This window comes from Myotis brandtii, unplaced genomic scaffold, assembly GCF_000412655.1.
Source record: "Myotis brandtii unplaced genomic scaffold, ASM41265v1 scaffold655, whole genome shotgun sequence".
In the NCBI taxonomy this organism is placed as follows: Eukaryota; Metazoa; Chordata; class Mammalia; order Chiroptera; family Vespertilionidae; genus Myotis; species Myotis brandtii.
Window position 1 is genome coordinate 1,786,266 of NW_005370542.1, and position 22,082 is coordinate 1,808,347.

The 22,082-nt window shown below is 43.7% G+C and overlaps 1 protein-coding gene across 2 annotated transcripts in view; it reads right to left on the reverse strand.

Moving 5' to 3' along the window:
* The window catches only part of ARHGAP6 (Rho GTPase activating protein 6), a 307,447-nt gene that overhangs the window by 43,669 nt on the left and 241,696 nt on the right, over positions 1-22,082 (reverse strand). For both annotated transcript variants that reach the window (XM_014528840.1, XM_014528839.1), the window contains 4 exons: positions 21,106-21,161; positions 17,421-17,571; positions 15,919-16,067; positions 7,333-7,512 (listed from right to left, as the gene is read on the reverse strand). In XM_014528840.1, coding sequence (XP_014384326.1) covers positions 7,333-7,512; positions 15,919-16,067; positions 17,421-17,571; positions 21,106-21,161 — 536 coding nt within the window. The remainder of the gene's footprint in view (positions 1-7,332; positions 7,513-15,918; positions 16,068-17,420; positions 17,572-21,105; positions 21,162-22,082) is intronic.

Consider the following 22,082-nt stretch of genomic DNA (forward strand, 5'->3'; position numbering starts at 1 on the left):
GGGGTCATAGGTCAGAGCACCTGTGAGCAGCGTTGTGTGTCTCCTAAGGCAAGAGAAGGTGTCCTGGAGGGGGGTGATGATGCCCTGCAGGATCCCTTGCATGGTGCTCAGCCCCATGGTCACCAGAAACACGAAGGTGATGATGGCCCAGAAGGTGGATCCAGAAAACACAGCGATGATTTCAGTAAATGCCACAAAGGCCACACCTGGCCCCTCCATAACCTGTGAAGTGAAAGGAAGAGGAGGGGCGGGATCAGAGAGCCCGTAGAGTCCTAACTCGGCTCCTGTCCCCGCCCCCAGGAAGTGATCTGTAGCGCTGTTGTTAGTGACATTATAACAGTGATTCCCAAAGTGGGCGCTACCGCCCCCTGGTGGGCGCTGCAGCGATCCAGGGGGGCGGTGATGGCCACAGGTGCATTTGTTTTAACTTTTTTTGTATTACCTTTCTATTCTGAGTTCAATAAATAGTTTCATAATTTCAAACTTCAATGTTTCTAATTTACACCTTTCTTTACTATATTTTATGAAAAAGGTAGAAACACTAATACATATATCTTTCTGTTTAATTGCTATTAAAATTTTTTAAAAAATTAATTTCCAGGGGGCGCTGAGTAATATTTTTTCTGGAAAGGGGGCGGTAGGCCAAATACGTTTGGGAACCACTGGGTTAGATGATCCTAATTTTGTTGGCAACATCCAAAGCGTCATCGTCAGGAGCCAGTGGAACATATGCCTTCTTCCCTCCATCAGGCCTGATCAGGGTGTTGACCTTGGCCACATCAATGTCATAGAGCTTCTTCACAGCCTGTCTGATCTGGTGCTTGTTGGCCTTGACATCCACAATGTACACAAGTGTGTTGTTGCCTTCTAGCTTCTTCATGGCTGACTCGGAGGCCAGGGAATTTGATGGCACAGCGAGCAGGCTTGTTTCTCCTGGGGGCGCTCTCCCGTGGACATTTAGGCTGCCTTCGGAGCCTCAGTGTCTTTGGCTGTCGGAAGGTGGGTGACGTGCAGATCTTTTTTTGTGGCTGTGGACGCCTTTCAGCACTGCTTTCTTTGCCTTCAAAGCCTTTGCTTTGGCTTCGGCTTTGGGAAGGCGGGGGCTTCCTTCTTAGCTTTCAGTGCCATCTTTGTAAAAAGGGAGGTATGTTTCTGCTCCCCTCTGCATGTATGTGCTGCCAACAGTGCACACATTCTGTCACTGTGGGCAGGCTCTAGCAGGAACATGCACCGGCTCGTGCAGCCATGTGCTGGCCTGAACATCAGGCAGGTTGGTGTTATGAACAGTCTAGCCCAGTGGTTCTCAGCCTTGGATGCACATTAGAATCACCTGGGAATCTTTTTAAAATCCTGATTTCTGGGCCTCATCCTCAGGAAATTCTGTTTCTTTGTGATGGGGTGCGGCCACAACATGAATAACAAAGAAACAGAATTTCCGGAGGATGAGGCCCAGAAATCAGGATTTTAAAAAGATTCCCAGGTGATTCTAATGTGCAGCCAAGGTTGAGAACCACTGGTCTAGAGGGATTGATACCATTAAATGCCTCCTTGACTCCCCGCTTTCAAGCTGGCTAAAATATTCCCTTTCTTCCTTGCAAATGACCTCTATCTGAGATGCCAAAGTGAAGTACCTGTCTTCTACGTGGGAGCAACATGCTATAGAAGTCATTCACGTAGTTGCTACATCACTTGGGCAAAAGATGTTGGCTTCTTCTTCATGAAATGGTGGTGAGATTTACATAAGCCAGTGATGTGCATAAGGAGTGGCCAACCTCAAGCACATAAACAGGGGTTATTGAAAAAAGAGTGGCTGCCTAAACCAGGAAATGGAAGTCCCGTTTCCTTATCCGGAGATGTTGGTGGGGGGCAGCTTCTCGTTTGAGGACCTGGATTCCTGCCTGCCGCCTTGGACTTGGCATGCGCATGAGGATTTAAGAAAATGCAATTTGCAGTGGGGAACGAAGAGAACACAAAGCGAAGCTTGGCTCCAGAGCCTGGAATCCTCCTCCTGGCCTCTGACCCCTTTTCCCAGTAGCTCTCATTGGAAATTTCCCACGTGCGCTGTGCTCGTCCCCAGCCCAGGCCGAGGAAGAGGCCGGCTGGGAACCCTCGGGCGTTCCCACGTCAACACTGCACTCCGGACTTTTCCTCGCCCACAGGGGTGCTGCCTTCTCCAGTTTCCCTCTCTCCAAAAAAGTAGCCCTAGTGCCCTGACCGGTGTGGCTCAGTGGATAGAGCGTCGGCCTGCGGACTCAAGGGTCCTGGGTTCGATTCCGGTCAAGGGCATGTACCTTGGTTGTGGGCACATCCCCAGTAGGGAGTGTGCAGGAGGCAGCTGATCGATGTTCTTCTCTCATCGATGTTTCTAACTCTCTATCCCTCTCCCTTCCTCTCTGTAAATAATCAATAAAATATATTTTAAAAAAAAAAAGTAGCCCTTGTAGGAATCGTATGGCATCGACCCTCAGAAGGAGCTGACAGTTTTCTCCCCTCTGTTCTGAAGTTCTTATTAATTCCAGAGCAATGCTGAGTTTTCTCTGGGATTCCCAATATCAGTTTCAGAGGCAACAACTTTCAGACCAATGAATGTGTTAATGTGGTCAGTGAATCCTTCTCTTTTATTCCTAGTGGTCCCAGCGAGTATCATTTTATAGTTTTTAAATTGTTGTTGATATTAGAAATGTAGGATCAGGATTGAAAGGTAAAGGAATCTAAGGAGTGTAGACACTGAACCCAAAACAAACAAACAAGAAAATGCAGGTCACACTGTTCTACAGAGCGGTCAGGGCGCGCTTGCAAAGGAGATACGTTAACCGTGTAGAAACTTCATTTCCTCAATATGGCCTTTCTGCCTTTCTTTCATTTCGATTCAAACTGGCCGCGTCCCGCAGCTGACTCACCTGCCCCCCCCTCCCCCCGCCCCGCACGTCCACTCTCTTCATCACTGAGCCCTCAGGACAATGAGGTTTTTTGTCGACATAAAAAAAAATTTAGGACTAAAGCCTGGGGTCTGTTGCCCACAGAGACAGGGTTTTGATCAAACTAGAGAGAACATCGAGGCTTCAGTTGTGTTTCAGCTCCAGGCCAAGAAAAGCAGCAACAGGAGACTAAACGATGCCATGGCCGATACCAGCACAAGCACTGATCGACTATCTTAGCACCGACCAATTGGTAGAGGCCACGACCCAGACCATGACCCTGACCACACCCTAACTCCCTGAGTCACCGTGATGAATGATATTCCCTATAGAACCCATTCCCTGGAAGCCATGGGGGAGCCAGGCCTTTGGGCTTTAGCTCATCTTTCCCAAGATATGGTTTCCCAAGGTGTGATTATCAAGGTAGCAGGATGCCCTGGAGGCATGCATTAGAAAGTACAGATTCCTGGACCCCAGCCCAGTGCTACGCAATCGGATTCTCTGGAATTTGGCCCAGGGATCTGAATATATGACACATTTCCTTGTGCGTCCGCTGCCTGCTTAAGTTTGAGAATAGTGACTACAATCTGCTGCCTTGGTGGCCACTGTTCGACACAGGGCCCATGATGGCTGTTCTCAGAATCAGCTCTAGGGTTTTCTTTTTTTTTCTTTTTTTAATATATTTTATTTTTTACACAGAGGAAGGGAGAGGGACAGAGAGTTAGAAACATCGATGAGAGAGAAACATTGATCAGCTGCCTCCTGCACACCCCCTACTGGGTATGTGCCCGCAACCAAGGTACATGCCCTTGACCGGAATCGAACCTGGGACCCTTCAGTCCACAGGCCGATGCTCTATCCATTGAGCCAAACCGGTTAGGGCTCAGCTGTAGGGTTTTCAACAGGGTGCCTGAAAAGCACACAATTGGTGCAAAAGACTGTCCTCGTTGGACTCTTGAATCTAGGCAGCTCTTCTGTCTTATGGGACAAAGCCAGGTTCCTTTTTGCCCTTTCCAATGACCTCAGATACTGGCCACTTGGAAGAGACATCAGGAAATGAAGAACATTATTAACACTCAGAACAAACTCTGGATCCCGGCCAGGCCTCTGTGGGTTTTTATATCCCTTCCATCAGTTCTGCGGAATTGCTGCCTCCAGGGTACATTCTGCCTTCCAGGACAAACGCACAAGCACCTTTTCTAATAACTCTTCCTTTCGAATCCCATGGCAAGCGATGCCTCTTTCTGAGCTCATAAACCTTTCCCAGGACTGTGAAGCTGCACAACTGTGAACTACCTTTAACTCTCAGGTCCCAGCTAGCTTTATTCTTCCTTGTTTGGAACTACAGTACTAATTCTGAAAGTCTCTTAAAAACAAACCAAAGTGAAACAGCTATAGACATCGTGGAGTTTTTGTCCACCCACATAGACCAGCTTTGCCAACTAGCCACCAGCTCTGGTATAACCAACAGGAATCTGAAATGCCAAATATGCCAAGAGAATCTATGAAGTGAGGAGCTTAATTTTCTTCTGTGCTTAATGGAAATAAAAGAGATGACGTTAGTGCTAGGGCACAGGATCATGAAGATTTTATAACTAGAAGAGATCTTGGTTAGTCATTTATCCTAACCCAATCCTGTGATCACGAAAGAAATAGAAATCGGAGAGTATGAGGTCACATAGTTAACGCATAGCAAAGACAGGACTATAGCAAACTGTTCTGGTTCCAGAGTTTTCTTTTTACTGACTCAGGCTTGATATCTTTTACCCATCACCCCTGTCACTTAGAAAGTACAGATTTGTATTGATTTGTATGGTACCCACTGTCTCTTTTCTCATTTGTCATTCCCATACTCCATGTCAGGAGATCAAGAATGCTTACGTTAATGGTGAACTTATTTTGAGAAAGCTATCCTTAATTCCTTCCTGCCCAACCTTTTTATACATAAACTTTATTATTCGTAAACTTCAGTCATATGGAAATCATATGTCACAAAACTACCATTGAGTCATTTCTTAATTCAACCAATATTTCTTTTTTCTACCTAATGCCAGGCACAGATGTAATGCAGTCAAGAAAGTAGATGGAAGAGGACGAGAAGGCATCCTGCCATGAAGTTTACATTCTAACGGGTAAACACTCAACAAACATGAGAAATTAGTAAAATCCTATATTAGTAGTGGTGAGTGCTAAGGAGGAAAGGCAGGGGAAGGGAATAGGAAGTGAGGACGTGTGTACAAGGTGGGGAGAGGGACTGTATGTAGACAAGGTGGTCAGAAAAGGCTTCAGTGAGGAGTAAAGGCCACACCGGGGGAACCAAAATATGAGCTATCACCCAGGAGTCTTGACATCAGTTCTACAGAGAGCGGCAAAGATCAAATTTGGAAAATGTTGGAAAATGCTGTTTTTCTGCTGTTTTTAGTAGCCCGGGTGGCAGGAAATGGGAAGGAGGGGAATGGCACAATTAAAATGTGGCAACCATACTTGCCAGGAAGTCAGGAAGAGTTGTTTTAGTACCTGAGGTGAAAAGAGATGCCTGGTGATTAGTGGTTTCATATGAAGAACTTTTCTTAGAATACAGAATTTAGAGAACAGAATTAAGATTGATGAGAGGTATTATTTTGTTAAAAAAGAAATCCAGAGAGCATGAAGTAATGCCACGACTGCTTGGCAAAAAGATATGTGACTTAAAAACTTGATGAAAAGGTTGATAAGTTCAGTCATTTGATTCATCCACATATGTAATTAATTATGAGGATTTGGGCTGAAGTGTGAAATTTATATAGAGTCAATGATAAATGCCACTTTTTTTGAGTTTACTGTGTGCAACATAGGAACAGAGCTTCAGAGACTCAATGAGAAGCGAGGCACTGTTCTACCTCAGAGGACTTTTCACTGTGCGAAATCCATTTTCTGTGCCTCCTAGACATCCAGCAGGAATACATTTCCCAGCCTCCTTTGCAATTAAATATGGCTTATGGGTGAGTTCTGGCCAATGGGATTTGAGTGGGCATGATGAATGCCCCTTCTAGTTTTGGCCCATAAATCCTAGAGGATTGCAGTGTCTCAAGATGCACAGAGCTGGGGTTCCTAAATCACGACGCTGTCAACCAAACATTTGATTAAACTTTATGTCAACAAGATATTTATGTCTGTTGTGTCCTGAGAGTTGAGCCAGCTCATGTAGCCCAACTATTAATTAACAGGTTCATAGAATTTTATAGTTTGCAGAATACTCTCACATAGCAAATGATGGTGAGAATTACCCTGAGAAATAGGTCATATTTTTATTTTTCCCATTTCATAAAACTGAAATTGATACTTATTGAGTATTGAATTACTTAGTCACGATCACATAGGTAAGACAGGGAGGGCAAAGATTTTAAATCATTGGCTCTCAAACTTACAAAAAATCATTGATATAAGACAAAGCATGAAAATAAACCTAATGCAAGGCATTGGAAAAATATAGACAAAACACTGAGGAGATTCAAAAGAGGAAACTAGTACACTTAGTTGAAGAGACATAATGGGCTCTGGTGGTAGAGGTAAGATTCATGGTGAGTGTTTGCACACTGACAAGAAAAATGGGAGAAGAAACATAGAGAAAATTTCTGTAACTTCTGACAGGCAATATGAGTGGTAAACAGAAATAGAAAAGAGTTGGCATTTGTTCTAATGTTTCAAGGGAAGCTGGAGCAAGCAATGCAGTTTTTTGAAGGAAAACAGGAACTGGTAATTCAATACAAATCAAAAAAATACTTATTGAGTGCCTGCCAGATGAAGGGCCTTCCAAAAGTGTACAGAGGATACAGAGAAGAGATAACAAGGGCACAACCCATGCTCTAAATGTGTTTATAATCTATTAGGGGAAATAGTAAAAAATGACTGTAGCACAATGCTAAGATAAACATCAATAAGAAGACGAACGGGGTTCAAGGGACAGAGAAATAACATGGGTAGGTGGCATGAGAAGGACACAGAAAACATAGGTGAAGCTTCCTGGAGGAGTTAAAATGTTCCTATTGACCTTTGAGGAGGTGCCATCTCTGAAGATGGTATGAATATGTAAATTCCTGAGGGCCACCTACAATTCCAAAGAGAATGGTTTTGTCAATATTTCGAGCAAAGAGACTGCTATCAGAATAATTAAGTGACTCCCAACGTGACCACTGTTCAGGGCACAACAAAATGAAATTTCTAATTTGACTATGTTGGCTTAAACCTGGAATCACAAACTTACAGTGATATCATAGGTTGTACATTTCTTTTCCTATTGAAACTGCATGCCTTCCAATGAATTCAGTGACCAGTCCTACAGACCAGAAGGGGGTGTGTGTGAGTGACATTGTGCCAGCAAGAGGCGATGAACAGACAGCTGACTAAGATGCTTTGCCGAAGAAGGACCACCTACCATGAACAGGGCTTCATAATTTTCAATCATTTTCTGCACCACAGCGATGATAGCTGTGCTTTCCTCAGCCCGGGCCGAACTCTGGACGGAGAATTCTTTGTCTGAGGACTTCTGCTTGTGCAGAAGGTTGGGTCCAAATATGGTGGCCAAGTTTAGAGATGTCATTTTGTTCCCCGTGACCTACAGGAACAGAGAATACAAGAACTGTTGTTATTTTTGCTTTTCAAAGTGCTGAGTGGTTCAATAACCCATGGAACCTTTCCTTTCCTTTTCTGTTTTCCTGCAAGGACTACATCACCTCTGGCAGAACGGATGAGAGGTACCATCATTTTCCTTTTGCTTCATATCTTGGATTGAAGCTCACGGCACAGTGGCCATTTCAACAGCATACTGAGTAAAATCTTACAACTCTAAGTGATTTGTTGTGAAACTGGTACTATATAAAACGTCTATCCTGTCTGCCCTTTAAAAATATTGGTATCCATCTATCCATTTATCTATCCATCCAACCAGCCACCGTCCATCTATCCCTTCATCCATCAATCCATCATCTCTCCATGACTCCATCCACTCAGCACCTACCACAGGTTGGGCATTTTTCATGGATTCTAGTTATTGACAAAAATTTCCCACAAGGATCACAGCACAGTCCTTATTTGAAAAGTTCCCATTCTGGAGGGAAAAGACACCAATTATAAGTAGTGAGTACAAAGTATGAAGCTATCAACTCTGGAGGCCGCAGGGACACACCCAAGAGATGGGACAGAAGGCAATTTCCCAGGGGTGACAATGCCATATGCAAAGACAGAAACATGTAAAGGCACCTCAGGAAGTGGGGTGTGGCAGAGGGCTCTGAAGGGAAGGCAAGCAAGGGCCGGGGAGAGTCACTGCCGTATGTCCTTTGTGGGCACAATTGGCCTCGGCTGACAACCAGTGACCTAGGCCCGTGGTCGGCAAACTCATTAGTCAACAGAGCCAAGTATCAACAGTACAACGATTGAAATTTCTTTGGAGAGCCAAATTTTTTAAACTGAAACTATATAGGTAGGTAAATTGTTATTAACTTCATTAGGGTACTCCTAAGGCTTAGGAAGAGCCACACCCAAGGGGCCAAAGAGCCGCATGTGGCCCGAGAGCCGCAGTTTGCCGACCACGGGTCTAGGCAGTTTTTTCTTTTCTTGGTTTTTGAATCCTCACCTAAGGATATTTTTTCATTGATGGAGAGAGTGGAAGAGAGAGGGAGAGACAGAGAGAAACATCGATGTGAGAGAAACACATCGATTGATTGCCTCCTGCACGTGCCCCTACCAGGGCCCGGCAGGGGAGGAGCCTGCAACTGAGGTACATGCCCTTGACCGGAATCGAATCCAGGACCCTTTAGTCTACAGGCCAACACTCTATCCACTGAGCCAAACTGGCTAGGGCTGGGCAACTTTTTATTTCTCTTGTTGATATTGAAAATCCAGTAATTCCTGCATAAGTATGGGTACTGTGGCTGCTTGGGGAGGGGGGGGATCTGCACAGTGTTTGAGTGGCAGCTGGGTGCACAGCACAGAATTCGAGTTCTGATTCACAGCCAAGACAAAGCTTCCTGAGGCCCACTCTTGTCCTGTGGAGCCTTGAAGTGGTGGCTACCAGCCCTGCAATCCCAGGGTGGAACATGGGGACATTATTTTTAGAAAGTGAGGCTGTTTTCAGGTTGGCCGCCAAGAAAAATGATTTTACGTGGTAAACACTGGGGATTTTGAAGAAAGTGCCCTTTATGTATGACTGCTGAGTTATTTTTTTCTTTCTTTTGTTTCATTGATATCAAACTTGACAAGTGTTCGTTTTATTTTTCATGTCGTTTCCTACAAGTTCACGGCTAAGGATAAAATCAAATATGTACCGCCCTGGCTGGTTTGGCTCAGTGGATAGAGCGTCGGCCTGTGGACTGAAGGGTCCCAGGTTCGATTCCGGTCAAGGGCATGTACCTTGGCTGCGGGCACATTCCCAGTGGGTGGTGTACAGGAGGCAGCTGATTGATGTTTCTCTCTCATCGATGTTTCTAGCTCTCTCTATCCCTCTCCCTTCCTCTCTGTAAAAAATCAATAAAATATATTTTTTTAAAAAAATCAAATACGTGCCATTTTCCAGCTCATCTCTCTAGAACTCCGAAGCATTTGGAGTGTGTTCCTTTCCCCTATTAACGTAATACCAGAGCTTTCTCGTTTTTTTTTAATACTAACATATAAAAGATTTTCATTTTTTTTCCCTTTTTTGGCTTAAACCACATACATTTCTTTCTCACAGATCTGGAGGCTGGGAAGTCCAAGGTCAGGGTGCCAGCCCATTGGGTGTCTGGTGAGAGCCCTGGTCCCCGTACACAATGGCTGTCTTCTGGTTGTCTCTCAGATTTTGTTTTCTTGGAAAAGAATGTTTAATACAAGGACAATCCAGAACTCCGTTTCCGCTGTCTCCTTCTCCTGTTGCTATTCTGGGAAAGCAACACAATCTGTCCGTAAAACGGCACATGGATTCCAGCTGCAGACCACGCTGCTGTGGTTTGTTAACGCTGTTTTGTTTTTGTTTGACTGTGTTTTTAATTGGAGACTTGTTCATGGCAGCCTCCACCCTTGCTCCCCTGTCTCAGCATGTATCTGGCTATGTCTAGGTCATCGAATGTGCACTAGGATTTGGTTCATGATTTCATTATTAGCCAGCCAATTCAAGGCAAAATTTTATCTCTGCTAGATAAGCATCCTAGATAATTTCTTTTTTAAAATATATTTTTATTGATTTCAGAGAGGAAGGGAGGGAGAGAGAGATAGAAACATCAATGATGAGAGAGAATCATGGATCGGCTGCCTCCTGCACGCCCCACACTGGGGATCGAGCCTGCAACCTGGGCATGTGCCCTGACTGGGAATTGAACCATGACCTCCTGGTTCATAGGTCGACACTCAACCACTGAGCCACGCCAGTTGGGTCCTCCTAGATCATTTCTAATCCTAATATGAACAGCTCACCTTTAGTAAAAGTTTAGCATGTCCGGTCACTGGGAAAGGGATTTCCCAGAGGCCTTTGCAATTCTTCTCTCTAGAACAGTGGTTCTCAACCTTCTGGCCCTTTAAATACAGTTCCTCATGTTGTGACCCAACCATAAAATTATTTTCGTTGCTACTTCATAACTGTAATGTTGCTACTGTGATGAATCGTCATGTAAATATCTGATATGCAGGATGGTCTTAGGCGACCCCTGTGAAAGGGTCGTTCGACTCCCAAAGGGGTCGCGACCCACAGGTTGAGAACCGCTGCTCTAGAAGCTGGTGGGGCAGCTGCTGCTCTGGCCTTTTTTCCAGAAGGGATGTGACGCCTAGAGCCTCGGCCTGGACCTGGTGGGGCTGAGAAGCCAGGCTGCTGGCTTGACTCCAGGGAGCCCCATGCTCTTCATCACTACCCTGACCCCCTGCCCCCTGCTCACACTCGAGTGGCAGACCCTGTGTAGCACGAGGAGATGAAATCCTGGCTTCAAAGGAGGGCGGGGACCAGGGCGAGGCGAGCGAGGCACTGATCCGGCTGCAGCTCCAAAGCCAACCTCCCATTTCCTGGAGGCATGGACCTCCTCAAAGGTCAGCAGTCCTGGCTCGCCTTTGGTGGTTAGGAACTTCTCTTTGCCTCATTAGGCTCTTTGAAAACTAAAGGCCAGTCTCAAACTCTCTCCCCAAAAAAAGTGTATATTCGCCCCACATTTTCCATCAATGCCTGAGGGTTCTTGGCCAACTTGAGAAACCACTGCTCCAGAGGTTTCAGTGATGTTCCGGCAATATTCTTTCTAGAAGAAGTGAAATCTTTCATACTTTGGGAATTTATTTTTTCCCCCCAAGGAGCAAAGCAAATAGCAAACTAGACAAAATGGAATAAAACAAACAAACACCAGAGAGAAAAACAACGCAATTCGATCAAATACCACTAGTTTTCCCAAGAAAAGCGCTGGCTGACTAGCGAACAATTTTTCTCATGTCCTTCTTTTAAACATCTTTGAAATCTTCTCGGTTAATGATGCATTGGATTTGAAGCGCCCATTAGAAAGAAAATATTATGTGCATTTTATAAAGGAGGAAGCTCAAACCTTCCCCCTCAACCGCAACCCCAACTCTGCTTTCCTTCCTCTTCCTTTGTTTTAGAAAATACAAGGTCATGTAGCAAGGTGCTGGCAGAGCCTGTGCGAGCCTCCAAGCTTTTTCAGTCTCTGCTTCAGTTTTCTTCTATGTTCCAAACCAAAACAACTACCCAACAAACAGATAACATATCTAACACAGACTAACAAACAGGTAAGACAAAAAGCTGAAAACTGCTTTGTTTCTTTTTTTTAAAAATATATATTTTATGGATTTCAGAGAGGAAGGGAGAGGGAGAGAGAGAGATAGAAACATCCATGGTGAGAGAGAATCACTGATCAGCTGCCTCCTGCACACCCCCTACTGGGGATCAAACCCACCACCTGAGCATGTGCCCTGACCGGGAATTAAACCCAGGACCCTTCAGTCCGCAGGCTGACACTCTATCCACTGAGCAACACCGGCCAGGGCAAAACCGCTTTGTTTCTTGACATATTTCCCAATTTAATTCCCGCCTCACTGCAGTCTGTTCATCTGTATTCTCTCCCAGCTCGTGCTGAAACAACTGAAAAAAGAATAAACAAAGGGCCTCTCTTGTTCATCTCCCTCTACTCTTAACTTCTACCAGAAGGGGTTTTAGCTAACTCCCATCTCTATGCAGTGCTTATGTGGTCTGTTTATTCAATTCCTACACACCCTTTACTCAATTCCTACACACCCCTTTTCTTTAATCCTCACCCAAGGATATTTTTCCATTGGTTTTTTAGAGAGAGTGGAAGAGAGAGGGAAAAACAGAGGGAAATATCGATGTGAGAGAAACACATCAATTGGTTGCCTCCTGCACGAGCCCTGACCAGGGTCGGGGAGAAGCCTGCAACCAAGGTACATGCCCTTGATCAGAATCGAACCTGGGACCTTTCAGTCTGCAGGCTGACGTTCTATCCATGGAGCTAAACCGGTTAGGGCCCTACACACTCTTTGATGTGTAGTTTAAATTCAATCTCCTCCACGAAGCCATTCCTAAGATTTCTGGCCCATGTCCATCACTTCTCTTACTCTGCAATGCATCCCCTAATTCAGTGATGGCGAACCTATGACATGCGTGTCAGAGGTGACACGCAAACTCATTTTTTTGGTTGATTTTTCTTTGTTAAATGGCATTTAAATATATAAAATAAATATCAAAAATATGTCTTTGTTTTACTATGGTTGCAAATATCAAAAAATTTCTATATGTGACACGGCACCAGAGTTAAGTTAGGGTTTTTCAAAATGCTGACATGCCGAGCTCAAAAGGTTCGCCATCACTGGCCTAATTCTTTATTAGCCTCATGTCCTCACGGCCTAGACCTGCTAGATGCTACAGCATCTCAGGGACGATAATTAAAAAATTTCTGAACAACACTCACTGGTTTATAGGAACTTGGGGCAGGTGACCAGGGCATATGTGGTTTAATGCCAGGGCCATTCTTGCATGGAAACATTTATAGTGCAATGCAAATTTTTTTCGGTATTTCTATTCATACAAAAGCTTCTAACTCACTGTGTCCCTGTCTCTACCAATCTATAACATGGATATAACACGTTAGTGCAGCGGTTCTCAACCTGTGGGTCGCGACCCCTTTGGCGGTCGAATGACCCTTTCACAGGGGTCGCCTAAGACCATCCTGCATATCAGATATTTACATGAAGATTCATCACAGTAGCAATATTACAGTTATGAAGTAGCAGCGAAAATAATTTTATGGTTGGGTCACAACATGAGGAACTGTATTTGAAGGGCCAGAAGGTTGAGAACCACTGCTTTAGTGGAATCCTTCCAAAGAGTCTTCAGGCCTTAAAAGAATCAATCACCTCCCCCTTACAAAGGCATTCACTACTCTATGACCACAGCCCTATTTCCCTCCATACCTCATCAATACTTTCTCATTCTGTAGCCTTTACTCCAATCCAAGATGACTGTGTGTGCTACTTGCTTTCCTGTAACTTATAACCACTTCACAGAAGCAATGTTCTGCTCGTATTTCCCCTGAAACTTTAATTTTTCTTAATTCATCCTTCATTGTGATGCAATGTTGAGGTCAAGACTGTCTAGAAACCCTTGGACTCTCTCATTCCCTGTACAACGTCGCTGTTACCAGGATATTTTCGCATTCCTTAAAATAATTAGTCTTCTAAACTATTGTGCAGTGCCAGTTGAAGAATTTGTATCCCCAAAGTTCAGATAAGGCCACTCGGGTTTAGGAAGGTTAATAGATTTCTCCACGAGCACATGGTAAGTGAGTTATTAAGCTATCAAGGGGTGATTTTGCCTCTTCTCCCACCCCACCAGATACTTGGAAATGTCTAGAGGTAGTTTTGGTTGTCTCAACTAGGGTGAGGGGTGGGAAGGACCAACCCAACCACTATCCAACTTCACAACTTTGTGTGAATTAGAAAAAAAAGTCTCTTCCTCAAGATATTCTACTGCCTTCTGCTGGGCTACTGTCCTAATAACTCTGAAAGTCTTATAGTGACTATGAGGTACATGGCACCTCCCCAGAGTTATGAAAGGCACAAATGCACAACTTACACAACCATAAGTGGACGCTCCCTGTGGGACACTGGGAAAGGTACTTAATGCCTCTAACTCTCAGTTTACTTCTGAAACACGGGGGAATGATAGCTTCCTTGTATAATAAAGAATTAACTATAATATATGAAGTCCTCAGTACATAGCTAGCACATGGTAAGAGACACATAATTGGTAGCTAGTATTTCAGCATGCTAAGTTTCATCTGTACCTATCCAAGAATATTTCCTTCTCTTGGCATAGGCAATGGAGTCTTGTTCAGCATTTGGACTAAAAGACTGTCTGAAATGATTCTAAACAAGCAAGAGTGAATTCAATTGGACTTTTTGCTTTCCTCAACTCCTTCTTAATCAGCTGAGACCCAACTTTCTCCTTCTTACACAGAAACATCACAGCAGCCCTGACACACCTAGGAACATAGAAAGAGCTCTGTCTTTACCCAATGATTAGGCAGATGTTTCTACAGCTCCTGTTATATCTATAGTCGATAAAGGATGACTCCCAGAGGGGTCATATGCCTACTTAACAATTATGAGAATGACAGTGTATCCATCAAAGGGCTGTGTCTGCTCAAACAAGGTGTCAGTACCATATTATGAAATCTGAAGCCAGCAGAAGTTTCACTAATTATAACTTCTATACAGATAAATGGCTAACTCAGGAAAGCTCCATTTTTTATACCTAAAGGAAGGATGAGGATAAGACATGCAGAATTGCCTTTCTGGATTAAAGTGAAAAAATTATATATGATCATGGCTTTGGGGAAAGAAATTTGGCAAGCACAGACTTGAATCTACAATCCAGCTGAGTTCTGTGGTGAAGTGTGGAATGCCTTTGGCCCCTGCTTGTTGATTTATAATGGGTGTTAGCATACTGAGAGTCTGAGATCTGGGGATCCGAGGGTAAGGAGAAGGATGACTGCATGGTATCAAAAAGGGAAATAGGTCTCTTGTTAAGGTGAAGATTAGATAGGTCGCTGGCTAAAAGGTCACTTAGAATTGAAGCAAGCATCTCTTTTGTCCAAGGCACAAACCTAGAAACACCTTGAAGCATATGAGTTTGACCAAAGTGAACCAGAGCCAAGAGCTCAGATGGGGGAGGCCTTCAGGTTCCTCCGACATCTGGTTTGGAAGCAGGCTGGCCTTCCCTTGCATTGAGCCAGTCTCTATTTGGGGGAAGGGTTTAAGGAGAGAAAGGACCTCTCAAAAGGAAGATAGTAGACCTCTAGCTACAGGGCAGAAGGGAGCTCCAGGAACAAACAGGAAGGATAAAGAGGTGACATCACATCTCAGCTCCAAGTCACAGAAGCAAATCGAATTAACTACAAGGACAGCCATCTCCCCTCATCTCCATTCCTCCATGTTTTCATGACTGTAAGCACCTCTGTAGCTCATTGTTTGTGTGCTTCACACAAAGGGAAAGTTGAGGTCTTGAGGTCAGCATCCTCATGAAATGACGGCCTCATTGAGAAGCATCCTTGAAACACAGGAGGTTAATGCACTTAGGAACTGTCCCTGCAGACAAAACCCTGCATTAGTTCTTCCTACACAGATGGGCTGGGAAAGGGGAGGAGTCATTTCCTCCGGGTGAAATCTTTAACCAAATCGATGGGTTGTCTTTTTATTTTATTTTATTTTTAATATTTTTATTATTGATTTCAGAGATGAAGGGAGAAGGAGACAGATAGAAACATCAATGATGAGCGAGAATCATGGATCGGCTGCCTCTTGCACACCCCACACTGGGGATCGAGCCCGCAATCCGGGCATGTGCCCTGACTGGGAATCTAACCGTGACCTCCTGGTTCATAGGTCGACACTCAAGCCCTGAGCCACGCCCACCGGGTGATGGCTGCTTTTTGAAAACAAGCAAAGGGAAGAGTCACAGCGTCTCTAGCAGAAGAAGGGTGCATACCTCTTGCCCATCTTTGCTGACGTTGTCGCTGGCGTGCCTGGCCACAATGGAGAGGAACTGGAGGAGGCGGTGGAGGGTGTCGCAGTTGCAGGGAGGTAAAAGGTAGATGAGGAGCTGCAAGGCGCCCAGTTGTTCCTCTGGCTCCAACACTAAGCAAGGCAAGAAGAGGCGCTGTACGTCAGTGAAATGGGGGACTTCACACGATTTAGGCTCAGACCTCCTCTCAACTTCCTTCAGAAAGAGATGATCAGGTCACATGTCTTTCCTGCACCCACGCTCCCACTGATTTAGCAATTTAGCAGCAAGGTTCTATGAGGGATGTCAAGATTCATTAGACCTGGGGAAATGTAACATCTAGAGCAGTGGTTCTCAACCTGTGGGTCGCGACCCCTTTGGGGGTCGAACGACCCTTTCACAGGGGTCGCCTAAGACCATCAGAAAACACATATATAATTCCATATTGTTTTTGTGATGAATCACTATGCTTTCATTATGTTCCATTTGTAACAATGAAAATACATCCTGCATATCAGATATTTACATGACGATTCATAACAGTAGCAACATTAGTTATGAAGTAGCAACGAAAATAATTTTATGGTTGGGGGTCACCCCAACATGAGGAACTGTATTAAAGGGTCATGGCATTAGGAAGGTTGAGAACCACTGATCTAGAGCAAGCATTATAATCCAGGCTAGGAAGATACCTTAATTTCCCTTTCTTCTCCCTCCTTTCCCTGGCATTACTAATCATTTACTTTGTGTATTATTGTCTTTCATTTGTGGTTAATATTTACTAACAATGACTGAGAATTGGCAAGCATTTTAAAATTTGAGTTTAGAACATAGCTGGAACTCTTTTCTGTTGAGCAATACAGAAGAGATAGACTTTTTGTTGGCAATAACTAAGACACAGCGCCACGACAGCGTCTTCTCTCTCTTTTTTGATCCTTTTTGAATTACAGCATTGGAGGAAGAAAGGTATGGAGGCTGACTCAGCTCTAACCTATTCTTACCCCACCCTCACCTTCCTTTTCTCCTCCATGGGATCTGTCTCTATAGCCTGCCAGTGGCCACGGGGGAAGTCCTGGCACGGGGCTCCACCATCTTGCTTCCCTGGAATATTGCCTGTCCCCATTTCTCAATCTGAGTCCCTTTCTCACTCCTTCTTTGTGCAAGAAATGCAAACTCATTTTTAGGCACAGACTCAAAGGGAACTCTCGCTATTACTTCAAAGCGTCAATAGACAGCACTTTCTACTGTCCTAGGGTCATCTGAAAGCATCCCATATTCTTGGCTACATCCATTTGTTCTACTGCAACTTGCTTCCTGCTAATTCTCTCCAAGGTGAATCCCAGAAAATTCCCCAAATAACCCACTCATTAGAGACCAATAAATAAGGACCCAAAGTTAGTGGGAAACACATGCAGGAGGCTTGGATGAGTGAGTTGGACATCCCGGTAATCCAGGAACACATTCCTACTGCCGGCTGTATTACGCACGGAGAGTATTGATGAAAGCGGTGTACAGCTCCCTGGTGAGAAGGGGGTCTGGCATGTCCCTCAGGAACTCCTTCAATAAGGCAGCCACGTCATGAACACTGTGCTCTTCCTCCAGAGAGACATCAACCCCACGGTCAAATTCCTCGCGTAACTGGAAAGACAACAGTTCAAGTGGCAGTCTCGTAACGCCATCTCTCTATGCTCAGTGCCCAGCAAAAGAAGCGCTGTGATTTCAGCATCTGATATTAAGTTTACGTAGGTGAGGAGATATTTCTTTCAGGTAGTTTTAATAATCTGCATAGCCCTAGCTGGTTTGGCTCAGTGGATAGAACTTTGGCCTATGGACTGAAGGGTTCTGGGTTCAACTCTGGTCAAGGGCTCGATCCCCAGTAGGGGGTGTGCAGGAGGCAGCCAATCCATGATTCTCTCTCATCACTGATGTTTCTCTCTCTCTCTCCCTCTTCCTCTCTGAAATCTCTCTCCCTCTCTCTCTCTCTCTCTCTCTCTATATATATATATATATCCTATATAATAGAGGCGATATGCAAATTGACCATCACATCCTCACAAGATGGCGAGGCGATATGCTAATTGACCATCACATCCTCACAAGATGGCGACACCCAGTCCCCTCAGCCCCGTGGGTGGGGGAAGGGGGGTGTGGCAGGCATGTGGATCCGGCCACTCCATGCACCTTCTGCTAGAGTCTCCCAGTCCCCTCAGCCTTGCCAGCAGTGAATTTTTATGCAACCATTACCTTTTAAAAAAATCCTTACTCAAGGATATGATTATTTCTTTTAGATCATCTGTTCTCAGGGAGCAGGCCTAAGCCAGCAGGTGGGCATCCCCCAAGGGTCCCAGACTTTGAGAGGGTGCAGGCTGGGTTGAGGGACCCCCCATGTGCATGAACTTTCATGCACCGGGCCTCTAGTATGTCAATAAAATATGACGTGGCTACATAGAGACACCACCCTTTTCATGTCAGCTGCACTCATGTCACCATCAGCAGGAGCCACATAGCCTGACTGCGTAAACTTAATACCCAAGGAGGAGATGCAAACAACATGTTGCCTTGATCTACAGAGTCTATGCAACCCAGCCAGGAATATACATGTAAGTGCATTATTAAATAAAAGTATCTGTGGGTTTACTGTTAATGATGCAAGCAGAAGGGTTTGATAACTATATCCAGAAGTTGGGAAGAAGAGCTAAGGGGTTAGGTCAACTATAATTGTGGGAGGGAGGAATGAATCCATTATATAGCAGTTTTGCATATCAGCATTCCTACCATGTTGGAATTTTGACATTTTACAGAAATACTCGACAAGAAAGCAAAGAGCTTTTTCTGCAAACAATGAAATTTAAAACCCGATGAGCCAAGCATGACTAAGTCTTAAAAGGTGACAATAACTAAATAGAAGCTGCCTTATATTTGTCCAAGTAGCTTAGTAACAGTTCCCAGAAGGTTTCCATGCCTTAAATCATTATACTAGGTTTATTAGCATTCACAGCAGCAGCAGGAAGACACAATAGCAAGAAGAAGGGAGTCATAGCTCTGCACCCTACTTTTATCACTGACAGCTCAACTTCTCTTATGTATTGTTCTCTGCTGTACAAATAATTATGTGAGTTTATGAATCTATTCAATGCAAGGAGCTTCTATAAGAGTTCATGTGTTGAAGCATCCATTCAACAAAGATGTAATGCACGCTTCCTGTGTCCCAGGCCCTCAAAGTATGGTGGTGAACGAAGAGGCAAAGTCCTTACCCTTCCCCAGCTCTCAAGCTGATAAGAGAAACAGGTAATAACCCGGTAATCCCACAAATGATAAATTAACTGTTAATATTGTGACAATTGTTCTGAAGAAAAAGTGTAGGGTGCTAAGAAGGAAATATAACAAGATGAAATGGTGAGTGAGTTAGAGAGTCTTTCAGTCTTGAAATCTAAGTCTAAATGACCACGAATTCTATTTTTATTAGATAATCTCCATGCAGTTTTTCTTTTGCTGGATCCAGATATAACTGAGGAGTAATTCCTGACACTACCTCTCCACCTGCAGAAAATGCCCATTACTGTCTTGAACCACTGTCCAGGCAACTTTCCATTAGTGTGCATGAGGCAGCTAGAAAGAAGGCTTCTATTGATGCCACTCCCACTTGTGATCATTCGAACACACCATATTTCTTTCTTTAATTAATTTATTTTTGGTTAATCCTCAGCCAAGGATGTTTTCCATGGATTTTTAGAGAGAGAGTGGAAGGGGTGGGGAGAGACAGAGAGAGAGAAACATTGATGTGGGAGGACACATCGATTGGTTGCCTCCCATAGGCACCCAGACCAGGGGCCGGGGATCGAACCTGCAACCGAGGTATCTGCTCTTGACCAGAATTGAACCTGCAACCCTTCAGTCCACAGGCAGATGCTCTAACCAGTAAGCCAAACCGGCCAGGGCTCGAACACACCCTATTTCTTTTCTGAGCACACACACATTCAGAAAGAATGGACCATGGAAAGAGCTTGGTCTAAATGTTCTGATCTTGAATTTAACATTGTGTGATATTGACTTAAGTTTCTTAATCTCTTGAATTCTCAAAAGAAGTGGTTGAAAGGGGCTACTCAGAGCTGGTGGGCAGATTGAATGAGATAATGTTGGTGGAAATACCCTGCAATTCTGCAGAGGCCTAAGACATATGACTATGCTATCGTCCCTCCTGAGAGTCCTGTTGTGACATAGAATTCAACAGTCTCTTGTGTGACTATGAAAAATAAAAACCAACCAACAAACCAAACAGAAAACACACTTCTTTCGAAAGACCTCTTATCTTGAAAAAAAAAATAAGATAGGTGAGGGGGTATTTAGTTCAGTTAGTTGCAATAATCTAAATAAATATTCCTTCAGCTTCATCCAACTGAAAATAATTTTGATTTGGTTTCATTTTTAAGTTGTTAAGTTCCTTATTCCTTTCTGTTAAAACCAACACAGGGAAAAGAACATTTTAATTTTTTTCAGCCAACAGATGAATTCTTTTCCCAAAGGATGGTTTGCCTTTTATGCAACCATCATGAACACAGATATCTGCCTGATCAGAGGAACGTATTCCTGAAGCTCCAATAGCAAGCTTCTGTTGCAAGAATATTGCACAGTGCTGAAGGAAATCAAGAGTACATTCCCCACATGAAAAATGAATCAGGAATCACTGGTTCCATGGAAAATTCATAAGAATTGTTTATTTTTGAGAATTATTTATTAGGGTCCTAGGGCCATCTGAAAGCATCCCATTGTATGAATGTTAATGGCATTATTCATATTGCATTTTAGTAAAAAATTGGTGCTGTATAATTATTTTCTACTTCTTATCGCTTACTGATTAGGTACTCTCTGAGTCTCCTGCGTTTACAGTTTCGGTAAGATATTTCTAAACCAGTTTTGCTTGGCTGTACATACCATGCACATGTCTGGACGTTTTGCTTTCAAGTGTTTGATCCTAACTCAATCACAACCTTTCTGAGCTTCTGAGCTTCTCGCCTGTTGCCTTTTACCTCTCGGGACTCAATTATACTATAATTGGCAGGACCGTGCAGAAAAGATATTCAGAAGTGAATTTGCAAAAGCTTGAACTTGGCACGAGGTGATTCAATTGACAGTCAAGGGAAACGTACAATATCATCTTTACTTCTCACTTACTTGTCTCACTCTCTTTTTGGAGCTTCCGACCCGAAAGATCCCCACTGTCTGGAGACCTGCAAACAAGCAAACAAAATCGACAGACCTGTTTTATGGCGTGAAACTCTGGAGGAAGTCAAAACAGAAACAGAACAGAAGGCCAGCACTGGGCTGCAGCACGCAAATGCTATCACTTGATATGCCCACTGTCATTCTCCAGTACCTACAGGTTAGCCCTATAGGCAACCGGATAATTTGATGTTAAACATTTTGCTAAAACAATTTTTCATGTGCTACGATGCTCTTCCGCACCTCCATATGAGAAAAGTTATGTAACAATTCTCTTAGTATTCAGAATAATTACTTAATCATGAATTTTATATGCATTTTTAGCTCTTTATCGATATTGAAAATAGTTCTTGTTTTACTGATCATACATAAAACGTACTTATTAAAGAAGATCTATAAAAGGCAGAAACATGTAAAAAATAATATACTTCAAAAAAACACCTGATACATCTACACGATGGAATACTATGCTGCTGTAAAAAAGAAGGAACTCTTACCATTTGCAACAGCATGGATGGAACTGGAGAGCATTATGCTAAGTGAAATAAGCCAGTCAATGAAGGAAAAATACCACATGATCTCACTCATTCATGGATAATAAAGACCATTACAAACTTTTGAACAATAATAGATACAGAGGCAGAGCTGCCTCAAACTGATTGTCAAACTGCAGCGGGAAGGCCAGAGAGGGTTGGGGGGCAGAAGGGAGGGGAGTAAGAGATCAACCGAAGGACTTGTATGCATGCATATAAGCATAACTAATGGACATAAGACACTGGGGGGTAAGGGAGGGCAGGGGATTGTCAAGGGGGGGGGAAGGACACATATGTAATACCCTTTGTAATACTTATTATAATATTTAAAAAAAAGAATAAAAAAAAAAGAAAAAAAAAAGAAAAAAATAAAAAAAAATAAACTACCAACTATAA